Genomic DNA, 26,744 nt, shown 5'->3' with positions numbered 1-26,744 from the left:
AGAGCAATAATTTGTAAAAAGAAATGTACTGCACAAAAGATCATGCAACATTTAAATAGAAGAATTGACAGACGGCTCCTGGAGGGGGATTTTTGATTTGTTTATACACTATGCATGGAAGGGGATCATCATTTGAGGAGAGTAATAGAAAATGTAAAAATAGAGTGTCTGGCGACTAACATAAGGCTATGGTCGGCCCACAAGATAGCATTATGGCTAGACGATTAGGAAGCTACTACGGAGAAGGACCTTTTCCTTTCAAACATCCCAACCAGAAAAATACCATTTCAGAGGTAAAAGAGGATTTGGGGAAAAGAGTGCTGTAAACAGAAGGTAATGGAAGTTCTTTGCCTACATGACAGATAGTTGGAATATAATAGAATAATTGGATGCAGAATAAAAACCTTGCTTGAGGTACCTTGAACTTAATTTAGAGAACCAACTTAGATGCACAGTATGAAGACTTATGCCATTCAACGATAGGCGACCATGTAAATACTTATCTAATCCTTTCTGCCTTTCTGGGCTGGTTTTGGGTCACTTAGTATGTACACCCCACGTGACATAGCATACTTCCTGTCCCCCCAAACAGGAATGATACATTCTGGAGACAAACTGGTCCGCAATACACCATATTTTTGTTTAAATGTTTTCAAAGATCCCAGAGTCAATGTCAATTGTGGCAATGTTGAAGTTATAGAATTCAATGAATTCAGAAAAAAATTATTGAGATCTATCAGTCTAGAAAAGGATAAAGCAATTTCTAAAGCTTTGGGACTCCAGTGAGACCACAGTGAGAGTCATTATCCACAAATGGCCAAAACATGGAACAGTGGTGAAGATTCCGAAATTACCCCAAGAGCGATGACTCATCCAAGAGGTCCCCAAACTAAATCCAAATAACTGCAGGCCTCACTTCCCTCAGTTAAGGTCAGTGTTCATAACTCTACCATAAGTAAGTCATGGACAAAAACAGCCCGCAGGGCAGAGTTCCAAGACAAGAACCACTGCGGAACAAACAGAACATTCAGGTTTGTCTCAATTTGCCAAAGAAACATCGATCCCCAAGCCTTCAGAAAATACTCAAACTCTACATTTTTTGGGAGGTGTGTCCCCTATTACATTTTTGTGTAAACTTAGCACCGCATGTTAGAAAAGGTAAATCATACCAACAGTAAAATATGGTCGTGCTAGTGGGATGGACCATGGCTGTTTTGCTGCTTCAGGACCCCAAAGACTTGCTGTGATAAATAGAACCATGAATTCTGCTGTCTATCAGAAATCCTGAAGGAGAATGTTCTGCCAGCTGATCTTAAACTTAAGCTGAAATGAAATTTGATTCTGCAGCAGGAAATGATACAAAACCCAGCAGCAGTCCACCTCTGAAAAGCTAAAGAACAAGGGGAAGGCTTAGCAGATGCCTAGTCAAAGTCCTTACGTGAATCATTTGAGATGCTGTGACATTCCAAAAAAAAGGCATTTCTACTTGTTAAAAGTTATCACAAATGCTTTATTGCCGTTTTTGTAGCTAATGGTGGACTAACTAGGTTATTAGGTTTAGGGGTCAACAACTATTTCCACACATTGCCATGTAATTTTGGGTTTTCTTTCTCTCTTAATAATAAAACACTTTAGTTGAAAATTAAATTTTGTGTTGTCTTTACTTGTGTAACTATTGACTAATATTTATCTGAATCATTTAAAGTCTGACAAACAGGCATAAAAGTAAGGAATCAGAGAGAAGAGAAATACTAAAGGATTTTTTTTTTTTAAGTACTGTATATGAACATTTTGTGGTGTGTAACACCATATTCCTTCTATATTGTACATCAGAGCTTACACTAGTGTAGTTTCTATGACAATTTCTATAAACAAAAGAAACCAGAAATGTTGACATATTCAGTAAACACCTTTTAATTCAGGCCATTTGTATTCTGATTGAAGGGACACATATTTCATTTTGCATATTTCTCGCTCACTGCAATGGCATTCCTATTGAAAGTTGTTTTTAATCATAATGGTTTTTTTTTTCAGAAATACATGTTTTAAATCCATTCCACTTTTTCCATGACAGCTTATAGTCAGGCTTTTCCTTGTTTTCCCATCATGTGCTCACCTTTATCTTATTTTTATTACTATTGAAACATCTGCTATTGTTATAGAAGACACAACAGTGAGACCCAATAACAAAGTAAAGGATAATGCATTTTAAAATATTTCTGGAGGATTTACTATGAACTGAACTCACCCCAACCTCATAAAGAAGGCTGAGATTTTATCTCTCCAGTATTTTGGTTAAAAAAAAATAGCTAAAGCTCTTACATCATCCCTGGTTTCTCTTTCTTTTCATGCAACAATTATTTTTAGAGCCTTTTTTAGCTCAAATGATGAGAACCTGGTTGGAAAGTCCCTGATGATAGATCGACCTTGTTAAAGATAAATGTGTGAAAGCATGATTTTGGCGTTGAGACAGTCTTGGCCGCCTCCCAGTGTTAGTGTTATGTGATAAAGCCGAAATTCACAATGTACTACGACCAGATGTGAACAGCATTAATACTCAAATGTCAAGAGCTTGTCATGAAGGTGGAGGTTCTAAGATATAGTTCATGGTAGAAATTCAAGAATAAGAACTCAACCAGACTGGATGGTGTCCAGTCCTCGTGGAGCAGTTTGTTTGTTAAGTTGAATTCTTGATGATTACTACAGCAGTCCAGGCAGCACGTTCAGAAGGCATGTTTCAAACAAAAAGAATTGCCTACAACACGCAGTTTCTGACCTAGCTGATTTCACAGGCAGCATTTTTTTGACATATCATAATCAGTCAGTGAGGCCTATTCCCAGAGCAAGAGCCAAAACTATCCTGAACGTTGTTAATCATGAAAAGCAGGAGGTGGACTTCTTGTAGAGCCAGAGCCCTTTCAATATATTCAAGTGTAAATTCACTGTAGTTGTTTTACAATTCCTTAGTGAGGTTGCTATGGTAAGAGCCTTCAACATTAACATAACCATAAAAGGAGCCTATTATATACTGTATATTGGAAAAATGTATAGACAAGAACGAGACGCTTGTATCCCCTTGTCCTCTGGTACTGCTGTGTAGAAAGCACACAGAAATGACACAGAAAACATTCAGTATATTCATCTGAAAAAGTTGGGATTTATTGTATTGTATTCAACTCATCACTTTCCTCATGCATTATCTCCTACACTGTATTCCAGTGTTGTTCTTTTTTTTTTTACAATACTGACAATAAATGTTTTCTTTTTCATGATATGACTATGAATTCTAATGCATATTGTATGTTAATATGTGTATAATAATTGCAGTATGTGTTTATATATGGGCTTTGGCAATAATTTAGAAAAAAAGAATTTCAAAATTAACAGCATACAAAAAAGAACTATGAACTACTTTATTTTCAAGCAGTGAATTTTTTCTTTTTTTTTTAAAATGGGGAACTATGACTTGAACTAGTTCATTTTAAAATGGTTGATCTGAACTTTAATCTAGTTCACATAGAACGTGAACCTTCCCAACATTGGTTATACTCAATTGATAATTAACCCATATTTTGAAAGTGAAATTATCTTTCTAACATATGAATCAATTATTTATGTATCTTTCTCAATCCCTATGGGGTCCTAGTTAGTGTCTCATAAACTCAGCTGCTCCTGTTTACTGTTCTTTTAATTCTTCATTCGGCTCTAGAACAGGGGTCACAAAACTTTTTCATACTGAAAGTTACTGGAGGTGTGTTGAATGACACTAAGAGCTACTATCAGTAAACTAAATGCTAAACGATAAGACTCTAAATCATGTATTGGTACTTCACAATAATTGCACCATTGTTTTCACTACAAAAATGTTTCATTGTTTTTACAAAATCCCATGATTGTATGAGAATAATGTATACAAATTAAAAGTATGACTTGAGCAGTACCATTGTTTAAAAACTAAGAGCTTTACTAAAATAACTGGAAAAATATATATATCATAATCGTTGAATCAGTTTAGAAAATAAAATAAATTATTTCTAAAAGATTAATTCAAAGATATGCATCGAAAATGCAAGAAGACTCAGTATTAGAAACTCATGACAACAATGAAATGGTGGATAGAAGTATCCTCTTCTTCATCGGGTGTTTAGATGACATTATACTTCTGGCTCTGTACATTTTTTGTTTCTTTTTATCTTCGATACATAGCGCAGATGTGGTAACATCAAAATACAATAGACTGATTATAGTCTTTCATTCAAGATAAATTAAAAGATCAGCGTCACACATCACCACTTCAGTCCATGGGACTGACAATCTTCCACTTCCAGATGACACTAGGGCCAAGTCGCGTGGACCTTTTCCCGCGAGTATAATTGCATCCAGCAGCTGTAGGGGCCAGCAGGGGGTGAAGTTAAATCACCAAAGTGACAGTAAGGGGTGAAAAGTCTGTCTGGCTCAATGTGTCAACCCCACTAAAAAGCCATTTCTGCTGTGTACTTGCAGAGTATATGTGCTGGAGTGTGTCTAAACAAACGCAGACAGTCCGCTCACACCTAGAAACAAACTCACCATCAAACAAGTGTGAGGGTCTTTGCACGAGCGTCTTTGCATTTTCAGCTACAGAAAGGGAAAGATCACTAAACTAAGCACAACTTCAATTTAGTAAGGTTTTAAAAATACGCTTAATGAGATGTGGGTGCTAACATTTACATATGAACACAATATAATTATTTGATTAAGCAGACAGTAATGCGAAGCACTAGCAGCCTGGCACAGAAAAAGCCATGTAAAACTGCAGTGAGGCCTGATCATCAAATGAATGAAGGTGTTAGGACAAACATACTGACTAAAAGATAGTCTGCTTTCCAGTAAACAAGAGTTCCTGAAAAATCACACAAGTTTGTTTGGTGTTCAGTGTTACCTCTTACAGATCTGGCTTACGCTAAACTCAGAATTCCAGAGCACTGGCAGCTCTTTACAAAAAGTGTGGAGGATGCCAGTGAGCTCAGATTATGCTCATTTTTACTTTTAGATACCCAGGTTTAACAGAAAGTCAGACTTGTTTAATCACTGAGAAACATAACCGACAATATAATACAGAAATAAGTTATTTGGTTGTATGTTTTTGTTAAGTGCTGGGATTGAAATAGAAGATTCTGGATTAATGTACTATTAAATATGTTAAATATAATACACTTATAAGCGAGACATGCAGTTTCCTCATCCATAATATTCAAAATGTCAGGTATAAAGTAAAAAGTAATTATAAATAATAATTTTATTTATAAGGCACCTTTCAGAACACAAAAGGACACCATACAGACAGACTATAAAACAACAGTTAAAAAGACATCAGTAAAACAGTGTCACCTCTTTGTTTAAAATCCTTCTTAATTTCAAATAATTTTTCATCCATGTATTAGAAATAACTGATTTGTTTTATGGAGTTTAAAGAATAATGTTGATAAAAATCATTGCACAAAATCAATTCTCCCCCACCATATCTTTGAAAGATGACATCACAGGTAAATTTCTAACTAGGGACCACAGACCATAAATAAGCTTGGCTGTGCCAAGTCTCTGTGACAGTTTGCAGCTGGAAACAGGAACTGGAATGTTTAAAATGTCGTGGAGGGCATATGAAGGATATAAAAGGTCTGTTAAAGGGCTTGCTGTAAGCCTGTGTCTGCTGATTGACATTAACTGGACCTTCACGCTCGCTTTTACATAGAATTATCAGAATGCCTCAGTTCATGTGGAACATCATTGCTCCACAGCAGGAACAAATCAGATTTTCTATAGCTTTCTCCACAAGAGGGTCAGGGGTCAGGGATGGGAATTAAAGACCTAAAAGAACTAAAGTGGAGATTCATTCCCTTGTAGTTTATGGTTCTATTTTTGAATGTCAACCTAGTTTTAACAGCTAGAGATAAAGAATAATCTCAAAATCTAAAGGCATAAAAGTAAAGAAAGATGAAATTGACATGAAGTGAACCATAGATAAACTAATGATCAACCAATAATCCTTGTTTTTCTTTTTTTGTTTCAACCCCTTAATAAGTCCCGCGAATAAATTATAGATTTGTAGCATTGCCAGAACATGTCATGAGAGGTTGTTACTTAAACAAAAAGGATATATATTTATTAAACTGATAATCATAAGAGGAAGAAGGTTGAGTTTTATCTTACAATCCCCAAACAATGTCACTGGAAACTGACTAATTCAGAGTGAGCCATGGAAGTTTTTCTACACCAAGCAACAATTATGGTAGCGGTCACCCCTCCCCTTCAACATTCTAGGCTATTAAGAAAGGTTTCCTGGTGGGTTGCAATTCACCTGTAGTCTTCAATGGACACTTAGATGCAGCACACCTTAGACACTTTTCATCTTGTGTTTCAGAGATCCCACTGTATTTCTATTGCTGATTAAATTACACTTAAAAACAGATACTGTGAATGGTCATCTATACAACAGGTGTCATGAAAATAAATATCATCAACAGCAATTTCACTATTTTTCTATGTAACTAATGTTTTGAAGTGTTTCTTAAATTGATCTGAGACCTATATTGTACTCATCAGTCTGTTGTTGTGTCTGTTTCTACAAAACTATTTTTTAATAAAGATATTTACATTAGAAAATGTCTCATACCCACCAAATGAAAAGCTTACTTTTTCTGGAGTTTAAATCTCTTTAACCTCAACCACTCCCATTATGCTGTGATTTGCAACCTAGCATTCACCAAGATTCTAGACGAGGGAGAACTTTATGACGCGATAATTTCTAAATGGAGGATTGTCATAATGATGGCTTTAATAACAATATTTAACCATAATTCATATATCTTGGTAATTGGTTGGCCTTCAAGATACGGATATTTTACTTAAATTGCTCCAAATAACTTATAATGTCTACATTTTTAATTTAGATGTATTCATAGTCATAATAGTTACAGACATGTCTAAAGGTGACCCGAAGAGACAAAAAATAAAAGTGTTTTGAGGTGTCTTTTGTGTTGCTTCTGGATCAACTTCAGACACTGCGTATTCTTGAAGCCAGGGAGATTGTTCCCCCTGACCCTGAGCTAACACAAGGGTTAAGGACCTAAAAATGCTCTTAAGGAGGGTTCGGCTAAGAAGGAGCACTAAGGTACGGGTGTTTTCCTGATGCGCTCTTAACTGCTTCTTAGAACCTTAACATCAACCAAAGACGCTTCATAGGAAGCTCTTAGTGCTCTCCTGGAATATAGTAGAATCCAAATAATTAGATGTAAAAAATTGATTGACTAAACTATTTGTCGATAGACCCCCTGAATATTAAAACTGGAATTTGAGAAAAAGATAAAGATATTTTTTTGTCATTGGTGCATATTTGAGCAGTGTAACCAGCCCATTCCCATATACAGTGTCCTTAGAATAATGGTTTGGTGGATACCAAACCAAACAAGTATAAGTTTAAAATTTTCATTGGCGAAACAATCTGCCAGTGCTGGCACCAGCCTGTGATACATTACATTTTATTGGGATGACGAGGGGAACTGATCTTGCCTAAGGGCACTTGAGCTGCTGCTGGCAAACGCCACATTGCTGCCAAACGGAAACCCTGCCTCAGGTCGCGTTTGCACTTGATCTCTCAAAGGACCCTGAAGCGTGTGAACAAGTGCAGGAATGATGGAGACATATTTACCAGCCCACCACAGATGCTCAAAGACACCAGAGAGTCGTTTCGGTTCAGGATCGAGCCAGAGTAGAAGCAGGGGCGCAGTCCGGAGAGAGGGGTCGTCTCTGCGCTCCCATCCTTTCTCCTCTCCTCCACCACGAAGTCCCTCGAGAGAAAAGAGTGGTCCCGTGTCAGGTTTAAATAGAGGTCCCTTCCGAAGGCGGGCAGCGATAGAAGTATGTGGTCGGGGTCAGAGTGCGCTTCCCCCACGGCGTCCAAAGAGCGCTGACCGCGGCGCCGCAGCCTGCGTGCGCTGGTGTGGGAGGACAGGTGCGCCTCCCGGCCGGACAGCAGCCGCGGGACCACCTCATCCACGTCCACCTCAGACTGGGCTGTGGAGACAAACCTGAGGCATCAGAACCGCCTGTTGCACGAGCATGCCAACGAGGATTTGGTTCAAATTGTGTCAGGAACTGTTGCACCAAGAAACGCGAGCGGGAGGGAACCCACACCCACGAGCGTGCACACGTTTCTCAGATCATGTTTGGAGACCTTGCACTTGCTTGACCTACATCTGAGAGGAGCGCGGAGCAGAAGGTTGGTGCGTAATGTCAGGACTCACCAGTCAAGCCGATGCAGACGAGAGACAGCAGCAGATGTGTGGCGCGTCTGAGGATCATGGTGGAGAGGTAACACGTCTGTCGAGGGGTGAGGGGTGAGGGAGCCAGGCAAAGCTTCGAACAGCTCTGCTGGGGGAGCGCTAACTTTTCTCAAGTTGGAAGAAATTGGAGTTATCCCGACTGGAGTGGGCTGAGGACGCGCCCACTGAGGCGAGCCCCGCCTCTCCTGGTCTCTGATTGGTCCCAGCGAACTTCGACCAGGGGCTAACCGAGCATATCCCAATCGTCCATTGGTTTTTCCCACTGTCAATAACTGTTGGGGCTTGAAACCCTACACGTGGTTTCATGAAGAGAAGAATAGAAAAGCGCGTGTGTTCGTGTGCGCGCGTCCATGTACACAGAGTATGTATATCAATAACAGAAGAACGAAGAGCTAATTTATTTAGCCCCAAAGTATGCACTACCAAAACTATAACTTTTCTTTTCTGCACTAAAACGGCTTCTCTTTGGGAGAGTATTGTTCCTGCTCTGCATTGGGTAGTACCTGTGGAAAGTAAACAAAGTAAAAGCACAGATGTAAGCACCAGGTGTGCTCAGTTGGTTATGAACATGAAATAAATGGGTAGGTTTTGTCTTTTTTTTTAAACCAACCAATGATGATGATTATGATGCGATGTCTCAAATGGAATAACAACGTTTTTGTATGTTTCATCATTCCTTGTTTCTAATGTATTCACCGGAAATCTTGAGTTTAGAAATAACAGTATGCAATTATATCACTAAAGTAAATCAACGTGACCTCTTGAGTACCTGCAGACAAAATCTGTCCACAGCAGCATGTGAACAGCTAGCAGGCAGGAGTCTGAGATGGTTGTTCAACTTGGTACAGATCACTGAACGTCTGGAGGGGATAGATTTTATTACCAAATACATCCAGAATCATCAGCAATTCATTCAACCATCATCCTGGACCATCAACAGAGTGCAGAGCTGCAACAGCTATATTTACATTGAGGTATGAGACTGATGTTTTCATACTCGATTTGTTACTGATTTTAGTGCTTCGAAATAAGTAACTATTTCATCTTCCATACGTAATTTTATTATGTGTTCTTTGTCAAATGATTGAATGTCGTTGGGTATAATTCTGACCATCATGCATGCTTTAGTGTTGATAGTTTGATGGACAGCACTCCTTGCTGTTCAGTCAAACAGAAGATACAAAAATATCAGACTCACAATTTAGGTCGAGTTAAGTATTTAAGTTTAGTTTCAATCTAAATCATTTATGTGACATGTATTTTTGCTTTTTTGCAAAACAGCTAACACCAACTTCTTTTTTCAACCCAAAACTAAAAGCATCAACAAATCTTCCCTGCATGATAAAATATGGAAACAAGGATTGGATAGATAAATTGATGGGAAAAAACAATTGAACTGATTATTAACTATTGTGAGAAGAGATATGGTCAATCTCATCTGCAATGATAAAGGATGTTTATTTTCTTTCAGCATCATAATCTATAACTTTGACGTGACTAACAGGTTGATGCCCACTAGATGTCGCTCTTTGCTTTAATATGTATTGCTATGAACATCTATTGACGCCTCACAACATTTAAAAACTGAGGGCGCCACCTACTGAGCTCTGCACATAAAACCCTGCTTCATGAAGCGTTATCAGCCAATCACTTCTTATAAGAGGCCAATATACAGCTTTTGGATGATAGTGGAAAAGAAACAATGTTAAAACAGCATTGTTACCTTTCAGCCTTATTTAAACACATTTGGCTTGTCAATATTTGTATTCAGACGCTTTTGTAGTTAGAAGGAAACATCGATTTGTTTTTTATGTGTAGTTTTTAATGTGTTTAGTTGTCGGTAGATTCAGGGTCATGAGATGCTAGGTTTACTCGTGGCATGAAAGAGCTGGGAAGAATTAATTATGATTTTTATTCAACATACATGGTTGTGAAAGGCGCTTTGTAAATAAAAATTACTTACCTACTTACTTACATTATATGAGTTGAATGTGTCAGGCAGTAATTATGAATATATCGAAACATGTCTTTTTGCTGTTGCTATCTCTCTGTTATTACAATAATTCAAAGGTTTCTGAATGTATTTAATTGAAATAGTCTGGAGAATTTCCATACTGGGAAGAGAAAAATGTGCTTCAATATGGTTTATTTTCTAACAATACAAACAAATCAATAAAATGAATAAACTTCCAAGTTCAAGTTTTAAAAGTGTTTTGGAAGTAAGGGGAAGTTCAAAAAACAATCTTGGCCTACTAAGGTTCACAAACATGCTTTGATTGTCAAAAATAATCATATTGTTGCTAATTGTACTGATAGCTGTCTATTCACAGAGGGAAATAGTGAAGGGAGGGTGGTCTATGTCTATGTACAAGTTGGAGGTGGGATCTCCAGAACAACTTGAATCCTTGAGGGTTTAATTTAGACATGTCCAAAGTCAGGCCCAGGACCAATTGTGGCACCGAGCTGATTTCAAGCGGTCAAACATTAAAAATAGTAACATAATCATGTTGTTCCTTTTTTTAGTTGCTTGATTTTTTTATTGTTTTGATCCAGTTTTGTGTCACAATTGACATCTTGTTTATATATAAAAACAGTATAGTTTGTAATGCTAGAAAAGGCTTCTCCTCTTGGCCAGCTATCATTACCACCCCTTAGTGTGGTCACTGGTGTGTTTTCTAATGAAAATCACTGTTTGCATTTGAACGTGGCTGTCAAAGCTTGCTGCTTATGAAAGCAGAAGGAAGTGATTTTCCAAGCTGATAGACCATGGCCATGATCTGTGGCGCTCTATAATCAGCGCCCGGGTGGTTGCTCCTCTCAGGTCTCACATGAGAGCTCACTTCTGTACCCCCTTCTCTTTTGAGGACTTCCGAGGGTTTTGACTGGAGGCTGTTTATTCACTCCCACTCAGCAGAAAGAAACACACTTACCACTTCCATTCACCAATGACTCGGGTGCTGAGTAGAAACACAGCTGCTGACGTTTACAGGTCAGGCCGTGGACCAGCTGAACCCGGTTAAGCCAGCAGCTGGTCCCCTGCCTGAGTGGAATCATGGTTCCGCCCGCTCGGACTCTCAGATGAAGGATGAAAAAGCAAATCATTTTGAATTCTTACTCACACAGGTGAGACTGCTGTCTCTCTGGGCTGTCCGATCTTGAAACTACTTCAAAAGAACAATACTTGTTGTGAGTAGAAGTTGAGGGCATAAGCATTTCACTGAAAAATGAGAAAATGACTGTCAACATCTTCTTGAAGATGTCAGTTATTTACTAATACATTAAACATGAGTCATTAAATACATCATCAACGTTTTTCTTTACATTTTACATTTCACACAATTGCCCTTGGACAAACAGTATTCAACACCTTCTTCGACATTGTACACTTATTTGCGCCACCTGGTGGTAAAATGTAGACCTTGCTCCGTAAATAAAAAATAAAAATTCGCCGATGCAAGTTTCTTTAAAAAGGCCTGACTTGCTTGAGAGTATGGATGTAACGAATAACGAGGAAGGTTTTGTTTAACGACATAACAAGATACAAAACTCTTTTTAAACCCGACACACACTTTTAATGATGCTTTCAAGTTTCAGTTCCAGTAGTTTATTTATCATGATAAGTAGTTCAATGATAGAGCAGTCATCTAAAAGTCTTTATCAATGAATACAACTTAGACATCATCAGGCAGCTCCAAAATCAGATGCTTTTTTTCTTGTGCAGGCAACTTCAATCTCATAATCCGACTGATATTGTTCCCTGGTTTTACCAGCATGTGATTCTTACCACATGAGGAAATACTGTGTGTATACCAACAGATGTTATGTTAGGCATCCATTGCCCCCACCTACTTACATCAGACCTCCTTCGTGATGTCGCCGGCCTACAATCCATGGGTAAAACAATACAGACCAGTGTGTAGGACTATCACCATGTGGTCCTGTGATTTTGACCCTGTTCCTTAGAACTGTTTCCAGTGCACAGATTGCAATGTTTTCAAAGAGGCTGAATGAGAGGGAGATGTGGACCAAGAAGCATAAGCCTAGCATGTCGGCTTCATCTCCAAGTGTGCTGATACTCAAATGAGAAACCTTGTCTCAACACAGATGTCGGACTTCTTCTGAAAGCCATTGATGCTGCATTTAGGTCAGGTGATGTAACAACTCTTTTGTGGCTTCTATAATAGAAAAGTCCCTCCAGAAGATTATCCCCCAAAGAGCTGCTGGCCCCAGAGACCCTGATGACTGAAATTATGTCAACCACGTAAGCGATTCAGTGTGCGAGGCTGTAACGTAGCGAAATACTTTGCACAGGAATGGAACAACACTTTGGGAAATGCAAATAATCGGGATAAAAAACATAATGGATGAAATAAATATACAGAAATACCAGCATGTTTATATTTTTAACTATTTTTTCTACATTTTAAATATAAATAAACTCAAGATGAAATGCTTTAAAGCAAGAATTCTAAAAAACATTTTGCAGTCTTGATGATGATGAGATTTGACAGCCTTTTGGAATGCCTGTCCTCGGACACCCAGCTTGGCTATTGATGTGGCAACGAATCCTCTCAAAAGAACCTTAACCGGGAGTATCCGGGCACGCCTGAGAGGTTGATCACAAGACCAGGTCAGCCCCGAGGTTAGTGGTAATGATCTCCGGTGGGAAGAGTCTCTGTTTTAAATCAGTGTCTGAGAAGTTGGCTTTTACTTTGTCAGGAGTTGTCTTGCTCTCACAAAGTGGGTGATGTTTTTTGTTGTGGAAAGAATATCATAAGTAGATCTGATGTTGAAGATGATATGACTCTAGACTGGCAGATCTCACACCAAACTAATTAAATTTTTTAGGATTAATATGCTCCTGGATTAACTGGATTTGAATTTAATCAGTGATCATGTTATCTTGCCTTAAGTTTACCCAGTAGATGTTGGGTACATGAAATTGTTGGAGTCAAGGTGGTTGTGTCATCCATGTAGGCACGAATAGGAGGTAAACACAGAATGCAGGCATTCTCTTCCGACAACCCACTTCTAGAGCTCGAATGATCACTTCCATTGCCATAGTGATGGCCAGAGTGGAGAAGGAACACTTCATTATTCCTACCATGACTACCATGATGTTGTGTATTCTGTGGTTTGGATACACAGATGTGTCAATAAAGTTGTTTTGCTTCAGATATTGTGTCATCCTTTTAGCTATGATGGTACAGAAGACCTTTCCTTCCACATTCAAGAGGTGGATCTGCTGGAATTGATTGATGTTTGAGACATCTTTCTCCTTGGGGATTAGGACTCCTCCTGCTATTCACTATGATTTTTTGATGGTTTGCTTAATCGTCATTACCTTCATTTGCCTCCAAAGATGGGCGTAATACATTTGGGGAATTTTTATGAAGGTGGAAGGGGACTCCATTAGGTTCTGGAGCTGAAGCCGACATTTCCTCCCTCACTGTTTCCTCAATTTCCTTCCACTTTGGGGAACTGCTTTTCCAGCTGGTAATCTGGTTAACTAATAGATGAAATGTCTGGTGGTAAAGTCTTCTGTTCAAATCTTTGCTTGTCTATGTGAGTTGTTTTCTGGTTGTCCTCTTGTTCCTTTATTGATACCTAAGGTGATCTAGTGTTTTCCTTTGTGAAGCGTCCTTTTACAGATCTAAAAGGATCCTTGTAAAAGCATGTTCTCGCCAATCTTCCCTTTTGCATCCAGTGCTGAGGTTTTCAGCTCTACGCAGTCTTCACAAGCATCTCTTCTATTTGTGGGCAATCACCACTCTTCGCTCTGCTGAGGTTCTCTTCCATTTTTTCTAAAAATCCCTCTTCTATCTGACAAGATAGATTTTTTTCTTTAGGTATGGGTTGTTAGTGTCAAGTCCTTTTTGATGTCTTTTTTGGCCAAAACCTTTCTATGTCTAGCAAAGTTTTCTCCAGTTTCTTTTTTGAGTGTCCCTTTGATTTCATCAAGGATCTTGAGTAGGCCTGCAACAATAGTTGCCCACTCTTTCTTGCTGCTGGACTTAGATATTTTACATGTGGTGTGGTCAAGATTGTAAGTGACTTGGTTCCTAGATCTCTGATGCTGTGCTTAAATTACTTTTGGCTACTGGGGTACTGATGCTAGGTGGAAGGTGGGTTGAATCCTGCCACTGAACATTACTCACCTGACTTGACCTTTCTTTTAAACGATCAATGTAAAGCCCATGACTCTTTTTGTTCTTGGAGCTCCTGCCATTCAGCTGGTTTATTTCTGATTATATGTTATATATTATAGTTGTCAGCTGATGAGTCATCTTTCTCCACCGCTCTCGCAGACTTTAGGGTGGCCTTAGTGCACCTACTACACACTATAACTCAATGGTTTACAATAATCCAAGTAAAACATACAGTATACAATTTAGGGGTTTTCTAACAACTACAAATAAAACACACTAATAACCCTGTGACATTTCACAGATATCAAGGATGTAATTGAACACAGAGAGGTTCTATCCAATAAAGGCGTTGCCAAAGCCCACTAGGAGCTTCTTGGGCTTCTTTGGCTTGATCTTACAGTTATCCTTAGAGGAGAGTGAAAAACATATCTGGGAAACAACCATACCTTAGCCCTCCTGCTTAGCAGAACCCTTTTTAAGAGCCTTGTTTTGTCCTTAAGAACCAACAAATCTGGGGAAACCCAGCCATTGTCCCTCTTCTCTGCAGGTCAGTGGTAGCTTAGCTCCTGTATCATCATTTAGAATTAGAGCTGTCCTGCAGCAGAGGAAAAAAGCTCCCCACATGGTCATGAAGGTGGTACAGGGGTTATTAGGAGCAGCCTCCCTATCCCTATCTTTTCTAGAAAGACGCTCCAGGACATCCAGAGTAAAACCACCAGCCATTGGGTCGATGAACAGACCTGCTATGTAGACACATTATGTTATAAAAAAGAAAAAAATGTTATTTATTGTCCCATTAGCTCTTTTACAGGTAACCATGAATACTCTTTATTTATCATAATTATTATTTCTTAAATTTCGTATAGTTGGTTGAACTGTTATATAGCTGTCTTCAACATAAACAAATTAATATCCCTTTTGAATGAGAATTACAAATGTTGCATTATTGTATTATCACAGCTAAGGGCTCAAATCCTTTTTATTAACAAATTAAGTAACTTAAAATAAAAATAAAAAGATCGAGAGCTAAAATACCTCCAGAAATGAAGTTCTTGTCCCTAATAAATTAACACAAGGTTTGTTTTCTGCATTAAAATCATTTAATATTTTTCACAAAACAATGGGATTGTGAGCACTGTCAAGAAGTGTTTTAGCTTTTGCCTTCATTAGCTAAGAGAAAGCTCAGTTACTGTAAACACATAAATAAAACAATACACAAAGAACAATTATCATTCTGAATACAACTTCTCCAGAGCCAGACTACACATCAACATCAGGGTTAGTACATTCATCCTGGCACTAGAGTCGGTAAACTCAGCACAAGAGCAAAAAACAGTTGTGCAAAGCGCATTCTAAATAAAGCAATGTCGAAATAAGTATAACTGCATTGATATTGTTTTTGTTTCTTAAAATCATGGTCATTTGTATTATCCTCCTACTCAGGTTCTTATTGAAAGTGTCCATATGGTAGATATGACTTATGTAAAGGTTACATCCTCAGGTTGTAATCTTTTAAATTTGAAACCCTATATGATACATCAACTGAAGTTCAGAAGAGGAAAGATAGAGGAATGTACTGGCTATGGGGGATATTGTCATTCTTGTAGAAATTTGTTAAAACGTCTTGTGTCATTATTTTATTTTATTGTATTATTCTTGATGATGTGATCATGTTGACCTGGTGTCCAGTTATGCAGTTGATGTCTGAGTAAGTGTCCTAGCATTAGTTTTGGAGATCGCTATATCTGCTATCAATGAAAAGGGTCTTAGTAACACTAATCATATAAGCCCCCTTCCATAGTTGATACGCTTTAGCTTTTCCTATCAATGTTTGTCAACATTGCATGCTTTTATGTGACAGACCAGCATCAAGGGTCACACAATTTTGAGGAAGGGATAGTATGCATGATATAATGCATTTTAATGCAAAAATTGCCGTGGCGGCAATAATGCACTGCATGTGTTTATTCTACCTCAGTTGCAGGGATGATGGAAAGATGACGATGGAGCCAAAAAAAGCACAGTCATGGAAGTAAAACGGTTGAAGTCTGCAAAATGTGGTTGACCTCCCAATAGGACAATGTGTTAATTAATAACAGCAAAGAAAAAGTCCACACATTGAAAAAAATTAGGATATGTGGTAATGTCTGAAAACTGCTGCTGTTCCAAAAATCTATATTTTATCTGACAGAACTGAATATAAGCAAATTGTTTTCTGGATGAACCAATTGTTACAGATATACCCCATCAGACATGTATCTATAAATATTGCAAAATATAGTTCCACAAATTATTGACTGAGATTTAAATGAATACTATATGAATATGAATTGGTTGAATACAGTTCCGTTTTATTTGTGAAAACAATTACCTTCTAGATCCCAATTATGTGCCACTTTATGTTGACCTTTTAAATCTTATCTCTTTTCTTTGCTAGTTTTGCCTGTGCTTGTAATCTGACGAAATTTGATAAAATCCTAGTCTTGGTTCCACTTCAGTTCAGTAGACAGTTTTGGACAGACAAACATTCTCCGGCAGAGACAAACAGCCCAGACACCCATTCTTGTCCTTCTGTTCCATCGAGTCACCGTTAACCAGCTTGTGCTGATCTTCACCATCCTCCTCGGTTCTGCTGCCATCGTCCTCTTCCTCCTCTTCTTCATTGTCACTTCTCTCATCTCTAGTGAGCTGAACAGAGTTGAGTTGAACATATAAAATAACAAGGCATATATGCAATGGTGGTATAAATGTCAAAGGTAAAAAGAATATTAAGAATGTTTCTCTTTGACCCCATGTCATTACGTTTGTGGACCACGTTACAAAAAGCATAAAACACAGAATATGATACAATCCATTTGCTTATTCACAGTAAGAGAGCAAAAGCCATGAATTCTTAATGTTCTCTTCATTGTGACCTAATTTTCAATCTAAGATTGACTAATCTAAGACTGTTATGTTGTGTTAAAGCCCTTATAACTAGTGTCTGATTAAGCTTCATGAAGCAGGGTTTTTATCATAAAAGTCCAATAGATGGCTCTCTCTGCTCTAGAATCTATTTCTTTGAACAGCTATTCTGTTGAAACCTCAGCTAAGAATTTATGGATTTCATTCTGAAAACGCAAGATATCTACTTTACACATTTTCCATCTGGAATGATTGGTAGAGTCAAGAACACAATAGCTCATACAGTAAGAAAGAAATGTGTTAGTTAAACTGCTCAATGCTCAAGACTGAAAACCAAAAACTTACCATGCCGAATAAGAACTTCCTGACCATGCGAAGGATTAGATAAGCCCAGAATATGTGCAGACACAGTAGGATCAGCAGTATCACGTTGAAGAAGTAGTAGCCGAAAAAGGCTGGGTAGTGCTGGACCGGATAGACCCAGGTGCAGTAGATCAGCCTAACAACAAGACATAATGCAATGTTTTTATATGGTTGCACAGCATGATAAAGCATGACAATATTTTCATATAATAAAGTTTAAGTACATTTTCCCATCATATCTTTGTTCATAATACAAATCATATTTCTCATATGTGGTGAGAGATGAAAATGCCTTGTGTTCATAATTGATTTGGCAAAAATAACTTGTATAACTATTGTTATTCTTGTTATTATTCATCCACTGCTCAGGGACTGACTCACCAGAAAGGAAAGATGACCAGTCGGGTGACCATGAAGATGGCAGCAAACAGAACAAAAAGGGCCTTGCAGGTTTTCTCCCATTTGGCGTAGTTGAAAAGTTTGGCTGACTATTAAATCAATGCAGAGGTCAATATTTTTCAGAAGCAAAATTATCTTCTGTTTAATTATGACTACATTTTCATTCAAACATTTTCAAGCCGTTTCAATCCATTTCAGAACATACAGGAAAATTCACTATACAACACAAACCCACACAAGTATCTTGAAAGGGGAATGAATAATGAGGACACAAACTGCTTTCAGTATGCACACAATGGTATTCAAATGTTATACAAATATTGTATCGGAAATACTGACTCTATTGTTTATTATTATTTTTATGGATTTTCATATCCCCACAGCAGTACAAACATCATAGCACATGTAATTCTTCAGTTGATAGAAAAATGTTTTATTTGTAGGGCGATTTAGGAAGTCACTTAACTTTGTCGTTTATGAACTTTATCTTAGCATCTTACCTTTGTAACAACATTGAGCAGGAAAATCAACCTAAAAGTGAACATTTTGAAGGACATCATACCTCCAGTAGAATGTCCGAGGCATCATGGACAAGCATGACCAGAGTCCCAATTCGAATGTAGTTGACACACCAGGAGAATGATAGGAGAACCAGTGTGGCTAGGTGGTGTATGATCTGCTCCCGGAAGTCCTGATAGGCAGAAAGGTTCCATTTATGGATAAAGAAATAAATACTTTTAATCTTGCCAGTTTAATGCTAATGAATATATAAATATGTATATAGTATTTATGTGTGTGTGTGATCACATTCACATATATATCATATTCATTTTTCAAATAGTTAGATAAAGAGACTTTCCCGATTTATTATCATTATAATTCCATGGGTATACTTTTTATGGTATATTTATAAATCAAAACATCTTCTCCAACTAAAAGAGTTAAAGAGGTTGACTTATTTTGCCTATAGCCTACTGTCCAAGTAAAGAGAGTGAAAGAGTTTGCTTGTTAAAGAGCAACTAATGTGTAAATCCAACTCCCCTGACTCACATGTTTCAAATGTTGAAGTCTTCAAGATGCAGTAAGTCTCTCATCATGATGTTTGGTAGTTTTTACTGAATAAAGTTCTTCTGCGTCTGAAATCTCTACAAATGAGATGTTACGAGAGCGGAGTCCATTATGATGTAATAATGGGCTTCACTCCTCCTCCAGCCAGCTGTAATCACACCCCGCTTTGTTTATACAACGGGCCTTTGGAGGTGGAGACTTTCTGGATTCATGATGCACAGTGAGAAACCTTAATTGCTTGACCAATCACAGCAGAGTTGGTGTGGTTATGGCTTAAGCACATTTTCGATCAATTTAAGAGACACTCAATTTCAACAACAGTAGCCCTTTAAGCTAGCATGTTGGTGCAGCATTATATCAGCACTAATATTTAACCGAGTTCCAAAACAAAAATAAAAAAGGAATATAAGTTGAAAAAAAAAGTCAGCCAATCAAATTGAGAAGTGCGCTTAACACTATTGGTTGGATGTGTCAAATCCTCAAGAGTTTCTGAGTCCTTTACACAAATTGTACAGTAAGGAGAGGAAACAGAAGCTTTGTAAAAACCTATGGCAAAGAGAAAAGCAAAAAAGAGCTGTAAGAGACTGAAGTTTAAATCCAGGAGGCAAATCCTGATTATTTGTAATTTGTGTTAAAGGGAAAACAACTGGAGATACATGTGATACTGAAAGTATGTGGAACTACTTTTTTTAATTACAGATGACCTGGCATTGGTGTTATTATGGGAATATTGTCATTTTAATTATCTCTACATTTTAGTGAATTGCTGTGAATACTTCTTTATCTGCATGATGTTACTGTCATTGTCTCTGAACACTCACCTTTCTCTTGACATCGAAGGTGACACTGACAAGCAGAGAGCCATAGAAACTCATCTCCAAGATGTAATACCAGTACTGGGAGTCAAGCATCGACTGCACACACAAGCACAAACAGTGTCACACGAACAGGTATATGTAACCTGAAGCTGAATCTCAGTCACACGAGCAAAAGGAGTGTTCCTCAGGGCTGCACCCTTTGTCTAACACACAGAAAGTGTAGAGGAGTCTATTGTTGACATGGAGACGCTGTCCTTCCACAGACTTCTGCATATAATGTGGATCACAGGCTTGTGAGTCACAACATTATGACATCATAGGTGACACCACAAGGCTCCTTATGAATATAATTTAAACACATTTTTACTAATGGATGGAAAACTTCAAATTCCTTCATAACAACACACTTGAATGTGTGCTGATATGCAAGGGTCAGAAGTCAACTCTGGCACACCTAAAATCACAAGTTGGCAGTTCTTTTCTAAAGCAGACTTAGCGAATAGACCTATTAATACGAACCTGCTTTGGAAAGCCGGTCCAAACTTCCCGATGGTCGTAGAACCATTCTTTCTGCAGGCAGAGACAGAGCACAACAGTGTTTTTCTCAATCATCATAAACGTAAAGCTGCACTTGTGTTCTGTCACTCACATCGATTAATGCTGCTACACCGCCAATGAAGGCGAAGAAGTAGAAAACAAAACGCCAGCTACGCAGAGAAAACATAATTGATTGAGGTATTGTGGGCCTCACAGGCGCACACATGTGCACAAAAACACGTTCACATAAAGTTTGTTACCAAACCTGGCCTCCCTGAATTTCTTCAGCACTCCGGGGCGATCCTCGCTGCGTCTGCGTCTGAACCATCGCTCCACTTGTCTCACCGACAAGCTGCTTTTCTTTGACAGTCCATCTATGTCTGCCTGGAAAACACACACAGCAGGAGAATAATGAACGTGTGTTTTTCTTGCTGAATTAATCATGCATCTTTCACAAATATAGTTTTACAAGATTTTTTTTACTGTTATCAGGACAGACACACTTCACACAGTTCCAAAAGGGTTTCAAACTCCAATACTTTCAAAATCAAACTTTTGACAAACATTTCAGAGAGCGGAGCTGCACACACTTCTTTTACCAAGTGAGCAATTGCAGAAAATCGGGGTGACTCTTGTTGAATGTTACCTGTGGAGGATTTCTACTCCGAGTGGTGAAGTAGAACTCCAGGATGGAGTTATGTTCTGCCCTCAGACAAACCTTTTGTCTGATGCCAGCTGAGGCAGCCAGAGGTGTGGCTATCCACCTGACGAACACCAAACATTAATCATCACAAACATTCTCGGAAGACTTTCAACGATGACCAATTATTATATGATATGGTGTTAATCTATCTTTTTGTGCCAACCTGCCTGCGTGGTCTACTCATTGCCTACTTGCTTTATAAATATTGTGAAAGTTGGATGTTTACCAAAGATGTCAGTGACAAGTATGTTAAATCAACTTTTTTTTCGTATAATCATCTGTGATATAAAACTGATAGGATTCACTTTGAAATAGAACAAGTTCCACTGAATAACATATATATTTATTTATTTAGATTTATGTTGTAAAAGTGAAAACAAAAAAAGAAAAGAAGGGATTTGTTGAGAAAGTGACTCACTTGTGTCATTACAAGGAAGCTAGTATGTTCACATAGAAAGCTTCTTCACATCTGTTTTGTTTGAACAGATGTGACTTCTTCAACAGCTCTGAGCTGTGTAACATCCAGAGGTTCACTGATGCCATCATGGGGGTAGAAGAGGTTGGGATTGCAGAAAACTACAGGTACTTCATCGTTTTGCCAAATGATTTATCTGTCTATTGATAATTCAATTAATCCATCCATACACCCCCATGTCCAGTTTGTGTAACTATGGCAGAATAGAATATTTCAACCAACACTTTTTTTCCTTTATCCAGAGGTTAAGCAGCTGTGCGTCTATTTTCTTTCTATTTTCATTCTGAACAGCCACATTATGTCAATGTGAGGCATCTGACATTACCTGTGGAACCTGCATCCAGGGAGAAATCCCACTTCATCAGGATTTATAAGAGCACTGATGGCTTTGTTTAACCAGTTACCATTTATTTACTTTTTCCACTATATCTTCCTTCTATATATAATGGCAATTATTACCCATTTGTCAAAGCGGGTATATCAAGGTTGATTAAAAACAATACCATTTTATCACCAATTCCCATGTCAGAATAAAATTTGTAATAAAACAATCTAAACTCTAAGTTTAAATCATTTGTATTTATTTGTAACTATCCCCTCACATCTTAACCCTTAATTTAAGTTTAAGCTTGTCTGTAAACCAGCTCCACTTTTTAATTTTTGTGCTAGATCAAGCCATCCCTGTGTAACAACTGTTGTTTTAGATGTCAGCAAGGTCAGTCAACTGATTTACATGTTTTGAACTCCTATGCAGTTGTCATGGCAATAGTTATGATCCTGTGAATACATTTCCATGCCATGAATAGAAACTGCGTCAGATTTCAAGGCATATCCATATTCAAATATTTAACCTGCTATACATTACATTCAAATATAAAATCCTGGGAGCCCACATGTTAATTATTAAGGTGAAATGTTGAGAATTAGCTCAGGTATGGCTCAGGGATATTTATGCTTCACTTGTCAAGTGAGGTTGGCTTGAAAAATAAATAATTAAAATAACTGAAAAAAACATGATTAACCCGACTAGTTGTGTTTCTCAACTAGCTGTTGTCCTTGTGGCAACATAATATTCGGAAAGAAATGTTTTTTTTTGTTTATTTGTTAGTAAGGGTCAAAATTGATAGACGCTGAAACTGCCTACTTGCTTTCTTTTGAGATAGGCGTGACTTCCAATGACTTCAGATAAGTTTGCTACTCAACTAACGTATGAGAGGCAACAGACCCATGCACACAGCTGGAGTCTCAGAGACGACAGGAATCTTACTTGGTCATTCTGATCACCATGTTACTTAAACTTTGAAGCTAACATTATCATTTAACACTTTAAGGTGATATCACGCAAGTTGGTAGGGTAGCCAGTGAACTATGGTCAAGTCAAGCATCAAGAAGTAAGACTATCAGCAAAACATGTGTGGATTAGAAAGAGTGTTTTTCATAAAAGTGAGGTTCTGTCAAATGTTGTTTCTCCTGACAAAATACAAATGTTATTTATTGTTTTAGTACAGAACATGCAGAATCTTACCTTTCAAAGATGTATCTAGCCATTAGGAAGAGAAACGTGTACGGAAGTGTAACATAAAGATGAGACGCTTTGGCGTAAACCCTTCCATCTTTGTCATCCAGGTCTGTCCATGTCAGGTTGACAGGAAGCCAGATCCTGTCCCACCAGAACCAGTCGTACAGAGTCTGGAACATCACAGCCCCTGTACAGCCACTTTCTGAAACATGAGGGGAGATATTGTTTTGGCCAGCACATGTTAGAATGGGTAAACAGCGTCAACAGGAGATAGAATCGTTCAAAAATTCAATACCATGCATTGTTTTGCAACGATTATTCTGTGTACATTTAGGCGAGGTAGGGTAGCTCCCTCCAACTGGAAACGCCTTTTTCTGCATGCTATAGTAACTGCTTAGTATATCAAGGTCTTTTTCCAAAACAAATATTGACCCAGCCATCTCTCTCATGTTCTCTAGATAACTCCCCTGCCTAGTTTAACTGCCTCTCTACCCTCTGAGTAAAGAGTTAGACAGGCAGGGTTTTAAGGAAATGCACTGTTAGCAAACACTTGGATTGGTGCTAAGCAACACACAGCAATACAAAGCTCTTGATAATGGAGTCAATATGTATTGTGTATTCTCCTGGGAATTAAAGCAACATGAAGGCACCAAACTGACAAATGGTCTATTCAGAAGGTCTATCAAGAAGCAGTGCAAGCCAAGTTTCTTCACTCTCCCAGGATCCCAAAAGGCAGGCGCACACACAGGATTGTAAGCATTCTCCATAGAACTTCTTTGAAAACATATCCAACAGTAGTGGGAAGAAGATAGTTGCTCACAGGCTTTAGATATTGACAGTCAATACTGTGTTCAGATGCCTGGAATGTAAAAATCAAAATATCTTGGTGGGGAGTGTGTATAGTTGAAGAGTCTTTGTCCAGTGGGGAGTTTGAACAGTTCTCCTGTTAAAGCGTACACAACTGAAATGCTAGATAATGATAACAAATAAATGAATGAACATTCTTTTTTATTTTTATTTAAGGCTTATCTTAACTTTATTAAACCAGTGGTTTCATAATTTAATAGTTACAGATAAATAATGATGGGATTTTTGCACTTTTTTTCATAGTCAGCTCCATTCAGAACGGAAAAGAAACAGATTTGTACTTGGACTTGTAAAACACAGCGTATGATGGGATCACCAAAACAGGTTCACTTTCAGAGTTTTCAAGCATTCATAGATGTTTTTGGGTTGTTAATTCAGATCACTAGCTTTGAAAACACACATAAAAAGTAGCAGCACTGAAAAGTGTTTGGTGGAAAGACAGACAGACAGACTAAACTTCATTAAAAAGTTGTGAGGGGGGGTGTGATGATGAGAAGTGGCTGCTGTGACTTTGAGGATCAATGCACTATGTAACATTATATTGGCTCACCTATATTTATTATAATCATTTTAAATTGAAATTTCTTGGATTCAGTAGGACCACTGATGCTTCAACTATATGTCCATAATACTGTTAAATCAAGTGAAGGTTTAATACGTTTTCATCAAGGCCTGTGAAAGTGTACATAGTCTTGGGGGAAATGTGGACATGTCGGCATATGTGTCAGCAAATAAAGCCATGCCTCTGCTTGCTGAACTGTATCAGGTCTCCTGCATATTCTGCACATCTCAGCCTTTCTGACCTCTGGAAAATAGTGCTTGTTGTGAATACACCAACGTCACATCAAACAGACCGAGACTCGCTTCAAGGATTACTGGTAAACTCCCTGCTCATTACTGTTGACTGCTAACAGAACTGCTGCTTGGTCTAGGTCTGATGACAAATTCGGCACTATTCAGCTATTGTATTATATGTATTGATATTTTAATATTATAATTTAGTACGTAAGTATTTGTATAGTACTGAAATGAATTGCTAGCTTCAATAAGTTACATAAAGTAGACATTTTATCCAGCTAATGAGCGTGAAGGCTATAGGCCTGACTAAACTGCAACATCTTTAACAACTAAAAGTTGATATCCGGTCACATTGCCAAATTATTATTTATTAAAAATTGTTTAGCCAAATTTTAAACATAGTAGAGGTTTTTCACAGTGGAATAGTTTTTTTATTACCATTGAAAAAAAAAACAACCTCTCAGTTGATTACAATGTTGCGCTGATTATCATTGCAGAATTGCATAGTTTTAAACTTACTACTACTACTTTATTTTTTCTGCTCATTGGCCAGCTGTCTAACACATGTCAAAACATTTAAATAATTTGAAATATACTCTTCAAAACATGTGGATGAATGTGATTGATACGTTTCACAACATGCTTCCCTTTATATTTAAGTGATCTGAAATAATTAACATCAACGAATAAACATGCATTTTTTTCTTACTGTAAAAATAACAACGTGAATGTCTATCTTAATTCATATCATTTTTCAAATGATTATTTTGTATTTTTTATAGTATTTTTTATAATATATAGTATTTTGAATATATCAAAAATAATCCCATTATGTAACTCTGTGGCTTATAAAAGTATTTGCTCCATTCAGACTTTTGTGGAAGGTGCTGCATCTCCTTAAGAAAACACTGTGTATGGGCAGCAGCATTCCATTTCACCGTACCCAAGCTGCCATCTTTCAGGTCCTTGAAAGTGTCTGAGATGGAAAATAGTCCTTAAAGATCTAACGATCCTTCTTCCACTAATCTTCAACCCAACCTTTTGATTCCAGACCACACATCTTCAATCTGACTGCATCTTTGTGCTGATCTCTTCTTGAGAACAGGCACTCTATTCATCCCAACCCAGCCGTGACAAAGCTGAGAGCAAACTTCCCCAAAGGAGGATATGTCTGGATTAGACTCTCCCCCCACCTTCAGGCAACGACTCTGAGATAAAAGCAGCCGGGATCATGAATCTCCAGCAAGTGTCAGTCAGGTGTCAGCTTGGAAACAGAATGTAAGACAAAGTCAAAACAAAGGCACTCACTTTAATTGTGGGTTCTGAAGGTTAAAGTTGTCAGTTCCACTGCGGTTAGCGTGTTTTCTGTGGCAGATGAACATGGATACGAAATCCTCTATCCTTCACTTGAACAGACAGCCCACTGCACTCTGTTTGTTTGGCATTCTTAAGGTCACACCCAGTATTACCTGGGAAGTCGGTTCTCTGCTCTCCAGGAAGTAAAGGCAGACTAGCGGATTGCAACAACACACATCCACACACTCAATCGCCTGCTGCGGCACAACACTTACTTACTTACTGCACCCTGGATAAAATACAAACACACAGAGAAGCAGCACAAACTGACTTATTCAAAAGGTGTAAACACATTCATGCACAAAGTTGCTTCAATTACAGATAATCCTTTGTTGAACTAAGGTGGAAAGGGGTGGAAAAATCACATGTCAACTTAACTCACTTGACCTGCGGGAGCACTCACTCAGTTGACAGATCATTTTGACTGCAGAAAAAATCATATGGGATTTTTTTGTTTTGTAGCATCT

General features: G+C 38.0%; 2 protein-coding genes across 3 annotated transcripts in view; both read right to left on the bottom strand.

The window, feature by feature from the left end:
- adamts17 (ADAM metallopeptidase with thrombospondin type 1 motif, 17) overlaps positions 1 to 8,423 on the bottom strand; it is a 57,006-nt gene extending 48,583 nt beyond the window's left edge. For both annotated transcript variants that reach the window (XM_087785419.1, XM_087785420.1), the window contains exons 1-2: positions 8,283 to 8,423; positions 7,688 to 8,052 (exon numbers count right to left, since the gene is read on the bottom strand). In XM_087785419.1, coding sequence (XP_087641545.1) covers positions 7,688 to 8,052; positions 8,283 to 8,340 — 423 coding nt within the window. In that variant the 5' untranslated portion in view covers positions 8,341 to 8,423. The remainder of the gene's footprint in view (positions 1 to 7,687; positions 8,053 to 8,282) is intronic.
- Positions 8,424 to 15,556: 7,133 nt separating this feature from the next.
- On the bottom strand, positions 15,557 to 26,360 carry cers3a (ceramide synthase 3a). The gene is made up of 11 exons (XM_087785418.1): positions 26,230 to 26,360; positions 23,263 to 23,458; positions 21,206 to 21,323; positions 20,825 to 20,943; positions 20,672 to 20,729; positions 20,542 to 20,592; positions 20,026 to 20,118; positions 18,699 to 18,827; positions 18,119 to 18,225; positions 17,720 to 17,873; positions 15,557 to 17,158 (listed from the first exon to the last, which is right to left on the bottom strand). The coding sequence occupies exons 2-11, from the start codon at positions 23,433 to 23,435 to the stop codon at positions 16,970 to 16,972; spliced, it is 1,191 nt and encodes a 396-aa protein (XP_087641544.1). The 5' UTR covers positions 23,436 to 23,458; positions 26,230 to 26,360; the 3' UTR covers positions 15,557 to 16,969.
- Positions 26,361 to 26,744: the final 384 nt, after the last annotated feature.

This window comes from Callionymus lyra, chromosome 2, assembly GCF_982586985.1.
Source record: "Callionymus lyra chromosome 2, fCalLyr1.hap1.1, whole genome shotgun sequence".
In the NCBI taxonomy this organism is placed as follows: Eukaryota; Metazoa; Chordata; class Actinopteri; order Syngnathiformes; family Callionymidae; genus Callionymus; species Callionymus lyra.
Note: the sequence above shows the minus strand (reverse complement) of the source record. Positions and strands in the feature narration are given on the sequence as shown.